General features: G+C 66.3%; 1 protein-coding gene across 1 annotated transcript; it reads left to right on the forward strand.

Annotated features, from left to right (window-relative positions):
* The first annotated feature begins 3,742 nt into the window (after positions 1-3,742).
* Positions 3,743-5,679, forward strand: DCTN6 (dynactin subunit 6). The gene is made up of 7 exons (XM_084204625.1): positions 3,743-3,790; positions 3,899-3,963; positions 4,042-4,147; positions 4,704-4,792; positions 4,989-5,036; positions 5,125-5,267; positions 5,355-5,679. Exons 1-7 carry the CDS (start codon positions 3,768-3,770, stop codon positions 5,451-5,453), a joined length of 573 nt encoding a protein of 190 aa, XP_084060751.1. The 5' UTR covers positions 3,743-3,767; the 3' UTR covers positions 5,454-5,679.
* Positions 5,680-6,000: the final 321 nt, after the last annotated feature.

Here is a 6,000-nt window from a genome sequence, read left to right on the forward strand (position 1 = left end):
ATCCCGGGCCCGATGCCGATCCCGGGCCCGGTGCCGCCTCGATCCTCCCGACGGGGGAGAGGCAACACAGCCCGGGAAGCCCCCGCAGACCCAGGCGGCGCTCGGCCCCCGCACCGCCGGCCACGGTCACGGCCCCGCCGCAGAGCTCCGGGCACGGAGCGGTCCCCGGCGGGAGCAGCCGTCGGGCGGGGCTCCCGAGCGATGGCCCCGGGTCAGCGGGACGGGGGGGACGGGGCCGAGAGCGGCGGGGACAGGGGGCGGGGCCGGCACAGGTGCGAGGGGCGGGGCCAGGGAGCGCGGGCGCGGGGCGATGCGGCGGTGCCGCCGGGTCCGAGGTAGGGGACAGAGCGCCGCTGGGGTGTGCCGGGCGGTGCCGGCTGTCTCCCGTCGGGAGGATCGAAGCGGCACCGGGATAGGGCCCGGGATGGCCGCGGGCGGGCGCTGCCGGAGCCGCCGCGTGGGGCCGGGACCCCGCAGGGCGCCCTCTGGCGGACACGGAGCGCGGTGCGAGCGCGGCGCCCCCGCGTGGCCGCGAGAGAGCGCTGCGGGGGGGCGGGGCCAAGGAGGGGCGGGGTCGGCACAGGTGTGGGAGGAAGGGGCACAGAGCGCGTGCGCAGCTCGGGACAGCGGAGCGCGTGCGCGGTTCCCACAGGTGTGAGCGGGGCGGGGCCGCCGCAGGTACGCGGGGCTCCAGGGCGGCTGCGCGGGGCGGGACCGAGGGCATTTAAACCCCGGAAAGCGCCGCAGGCGCCATTTTCTCCCCCAGCACCGGGAGGGGTTGGACGCGGCCGGTGCGGGCTCCCCAGGCGGGGCCCAGGTGAGGTTCTCTCTGTCCCTCTTTTCTCCTCCTCCTTCTACCCCTTATCGCTCTCCTCCCTAGTTCCGCATTCCCTCCTCTCCCTGCCCTTCTATGCACCTCGACCCGCCACTCCCCCTTTCCATTCTCCTTTCCCTTCTCCTCTGTTCTCCTCTCCTTTCTTCTTTCCTTTCCTCTCATTTCATTTCCTTTACACTTTCCTTTCCCTTCTCTTTTCTCGTATCCCTTTCCGTTCCCCTTTCCTTTCCTGTTTCCTTTCATTCCTTCTCCTTTTCCCTGTCCTGCCCTGTCCCCTTTCCTTATCCCCCTATCTCTCTCCCTTACCCCCCTATCTCTCTCCCCATTATTCCCCTCTCTCTCTCCCTCCTGTCTCTCTCTCTGTCTGTCCCCGCAGCCGCGGGGTTGGGGGTGCCGGATAATAAAGCCCCGAGGGCCGGAGCCGGCGCCCCCGTCTCTGTTGAAAAGGGTCGGGGCCCGCAGTGCGGGTCCCCCCTTGCAGATTCCAACACCGCCCCACACCGCCCGCCTTGGGCCGTCCCTGCATCACACCGGGGTCAGGGCGGGCCCTCCTCGGGAGGGGTCCCGGGCCGGGGGGGTCAGCGAGGGCGGGGGGTCCCGCAGGGGCCCCCTCGTTAGGAGGGGGTCCGGGGGCAGGGGGGTCAGGAAGGGAGGGCCCCCTCGATAGGAGGGGGCCCGGGGGGGTGGGGGGTGGGTAGGGCCCCCTCCGGAGGAGGGGGTCCCGGGGAGGGGCGGGGGGCGGGCCCCCTCCGGAGGAGGGGGTCCGGGGTGGGAGGGGTGGGGGGGGGGGGTTCTCCCCCCCCTTAGCCCCTCCCACCTCGGGCCCTCTCCTCCGGCGGGGACCCGCCCCGGGCCCCTCCCCAGGACCCCCTCCTCCGGACAGGGGCCCGGGGGGGAGGGGGTGGGGTGGGGTGGGTGGGAGGGGAAGCAGAGGGGGGCACGTCACTCTGTGCCGTAAATAACAGACAAAAAATTGTGATCCAGAGTGACGTGCCCCCCTCTGCTTCCCCTCCCACCCACCCCACCCTCCCCCCTCCCCCCCGGGCCCCTGTCCGGAGGAGGGGGTCCTGGGGAGGGGCCAGGGGCGGGTCCCCGCCGGAGGAGAGGGCCCGAGGTGGGAGGGGCTAAGGGGGGGAGAACCCCCCCCCCACCCCTCCCACCCCGGACCCCCTCCTCCGGAGGGGGCCCGCCCCCCGCCCCTCCCCGGGACCCCCTCCTCCGGAGGGGGCCCTACCCACCCCCCACCCCCCCGGGCCCCCTCCTATCGAGGGGGCCCTCCCTTCCTGACCCCCCTGCCCCCGGACCCCCTCCTAACGAGGGGGCCCCTGCGGGACCCCCCGCCCTCGCTGACCCCCCCGGCCCGGGACCCCTCCCGAGGAGGGCCCGCCCTGACCCCGGTGTGATGCAGGGACGGCCCAAGGCGGGCGGTGTGGGGCGGTGTTGGAATCTGCAAGGGGGGACCCGCACTGCGGGCCCCGACCCTTTTCAACCGAGACGGGGGTGCCGGCTCCGGCCCTCGGGGCTTTATTATCCGGCACCCCCAACCCCGCGGCTGCGGGGACAGACAGAGAGACAGGAGAGAGACAGGGGTAAGGGAGAGAGATAGGGGGATAAGGGAGAGAGATCGGGATACGGGAGAGATGAGGTAGACAGGAGGACAAGGGACAGATAGGGGGATAAGGGAGAGATGGGGTAGACAGGGGGATAAGGGAGAGAGAGAGGGGGATAAGGAAAGGGGACAGGGCAGGACAGGGAAAAGGGGAAGGAATGAAAGGAAACTGGAAAAGAAAGGGAAACGAGAAAAGAGAAGGGAAAGGAAAGTGTAAAGGAAATGAAAGGAGAGGAATAGAGAGGAAAAGGTAAAGAGAGGAGTGAAAGGAAAAGGAATGGAAAAGAGGAGAGGAGAGGAAAGAAAAGGAAAGGAAAAGAGGAGAGGAAGGAAAAGGAATGGAGGAGGAGAGGAGAGGAGAGGAGAGGAGAGGAGAGGAGAGGAGAGGAGAGGAGAGGAGAGGAGATGGAAAGGAGTGGCGGGTGGAGGGGCAGAGAGGGGCAGGGAGAGGAGGAGAGCGATAAGGGGAAGAAGGAGGAGGAGAAAAGAGGGACAGAGAGAACCTCACCTGGGCCCCGCCTGGGGAGCCCGCACCGGCCGCGTCCAACCCCTCCCGGTGCTGGGGGAGAAAATGGCGCCTGCGGCGCTTTCCGGGGTTTAAATGCCCTCGGTCCCGCCCCGCGCAGCCGCCCTGGAGCCCCGCGTACCTGCGGCGGCCCCGCCCCGCTCACACCTGTGGGAGCCGCGCACGCGCTCTGCAGTCCCGAGCTGCGCACGCGCTCTGTGTCCCCGCCTCTCACACGGTGGCGGCCCCGCCCCGTGGCCCCGCCCCTCCTTGGCCCCGCCCCGGGTCCAGGCCCCCTCCACCTCACCAGTGCGAGGTGTGCCCTGAGCCCCCAAAAACGGGATTTGGGCTCTGTGACCAAACCCTTGGAGTGCCTGGAGGAGCCTCCACTCGCACTCCCCAGACAGGGCTGGAGTCTGCTTCACTGCCCCGAGACTGCCCGGGTGGGGCGGGCGCCAAGTGCCAGCAACGCGGGACTTGGAACCCCCCAAGAAACATACCACTTTGTCTCCATTTCTGAGGGGAAAAAAAAAAGCCTTATTTATTTATTTAAGTATCCTAAAGCGGGCCAAAAGAGCTTGGTGCCTCCAAGCACCGGACTCGGTGTCTGTTTCTCAAGCACGACCACGCAGGACGCTCTCTGAACCCCCAGTCACGGGACTCCGTCTCTCTGTCCGGGTGCTCAGCTCAGCCGAGCCCCTTTCCTGACCTCGGGCGAGCGGGGCCGGGGTTCCCGGAGTACCGGGGGGAGCGGCCGGGGCCGGGCCCGCCCGCGCAGCCCCGGAGCCCCGCCCCGCGCAGGCGCCGCTGCCGCGGCCATGGCGGAGAAGGCGCAGAAGAGGTGAGTCCCGCTCCCGCCGCGATCCCTCCTCCCGCTCCCCCCCGATCCCTGCCGTCCCCTCCCGGCCCGCGGGCGGACCCGCCGTGACCGGCCCATCGCTCCCCGCAGCGTGAAGATCGCGCCGGGCGCCGTGGTGTGCGTGGAGAGCGAGATCCGCGGGGACGTGACCATCGGTAAGGGCCCTGGCCCCCGGCCCGGCCCCGGCCGTGCCGCCGGTGCGGGCGCGGGGTGACGCCGGGCTGTCCCCGCAGGGCCCCGGACCGTGATCCACCCCAAGGCCCGCATCATCGCCGAGGCGGGGCCCATCGTCATCGGAGAGGGGAACCTGATCGAGGAGCAGGCGCTCATCATCAACGGGTCCGTGCGACACCCAGGGGGGCTGAAAAACCCTGGGGAGGTAGAGCTTATTAAAAATAAATAAATAAAAATCACCGAACTTTTGTATACACATGTGGCACAATGGCTTGAGGGGAAGCCACAGAGTCACAAGGCCTGTTCCGGCCTGGCCTTGGACATTTCCAGGGTTGGGGCAGCCAGGAGTGCCTTGGGCAGCCTATTCCAGTATCTCACCCCCATCACAGTAGAGATTTTCTTACCTTTACCTAACCTAATTTTCCCCTCTTTAAGTCTGTGCCCGTTACTCCTTGCTCTGTCACTCCAGTTCCTGACAGAGTCCCTCTCCAGCTTCCTTGTAGGCCCCCTTAAGATACTGGATGGTTGCTAAGTCCCCCTTCTGAATCCTTCTCAGGCTGACAGAATGCAAGAATCCTAATCCAAAGCAGTCTCAAAATCCTGACAGTCCAGCTCAGTTGGGTGGGATATCTGTGGCTTCAGTCTGTCCCAAAGTTGAGCTGCTGCACAGAGCACTGCCATGGTGATCTCAGACGTGGAAATCTGTTCTTCCTTCCTGCAGGTACCCAGAAAATATAACCCCGGAGAGCGAAGGTGTGGAGCCCAAGCCCATGGTCATTGGCACCAACAATGTTTTTGAGGTTGGATGCTGTATCCTGGCTGTGCAGTGACAAGCCATCCGGCACACTGTGCTTTTGGATCCCTCCACGGGGGGGAGGCACCTCTGGGGCTCTGTCAGGGTTCAGATAGCCCAGGGCCGGGTGGTGGTTTCAAAATGGCATCAGGGTTTTTCACCTGTTGAAAAAAAGCGAAGCCTTTTACAGTTTTACTTAACACAGACCTGCAGACTCCCAAGCCATGAAGGTGGGAGACAACAACGTGATCGAATCCAAAGGTAACTCTGGCCTCGGTGCCTTCGGCCCTGCTGGAAATGCTGTGGGGCCAGCTCTCACAGGGCCTCCTCTGTCTCCCCTCCCTGGCAGCGTTTGTTGGCAGGAACGTGATCCTGACGAGCGGCTGCATCATCGGGGCCTGCTGCAACGTCAACACCTACGAGGTGATCCCGGAGAACACCGTCATCTACGGGGCCGACTGCCTGCGCCGCGTGCAGACCGAGCGGCCGCAGGTGTGTGTGGGTGTGGGGCACGGGGACACAGGGACACCTCCTGTCCCCCTGGGGCTGTGCCCTCACCTCCCCTGCCTCCCTTCCCAGCCCCAGACGCTGCAGCTGGATTTCCTGATGAAGATCCTGCCCAACTACCACCACCTGAAGAAGACCATGAAGGCCGCGTCCACCCCTGTCAAGAGCTGAGCACCCACCTCATGTTTCCAGCGCCCGGTCCTGGGAAGCACTACACACTCCGGGAAGAGTCCGGTCTCCACGTCCCTCATTCCATCAAACCATTTATTCCTTCTTTGTATCATTTATTTATCTTCCACCGGGAATCTCGGACCTGCTTCGAGTCTGTTGTCTCTCACGCGTTAACTCTGTTGTTCGTGTTCTGTTTCGGGAATAAAACACCTCCTGTTCCGCTGTCCGAGGGGACCGCAGCCCTTGCACTGTGCGGGGTGCGGTGCTTGGGTCACACAGGCGCTGTCGGGGCGGGGACAGCCCCGGCGCCTCCTGTCCCGTCGCGCCGGCAGAGGGCGGTGTGACCCCGCGCTCCTCGGGGGTCCCGGCCCGCATCCCGGATCCACGCGGGACCCGGGGTGGGAAAGGCTCCACGGACCCGGTGCCACCTTCCTCTCTTTCCCCCGAAGGCTGCTCGTGCTCGGGTTCCCTCCCCGCGGACCCAGAGCAGAGCTGAACCTTGTCCACTCGTTCCACTGGAGACTCAGGACTCACCATGCTTCCCAGC

This window comes from Fringilla coelebs (assembly GCF_963513975.1).
Source record: "Fringilla coelebs genome assembly, chromosome: 4".
NCBI lineage: Eukaryota > Metazoa > Chordata > Aves > Passeriformes > Fringillidae > Fringilla > Fringilla coelebs.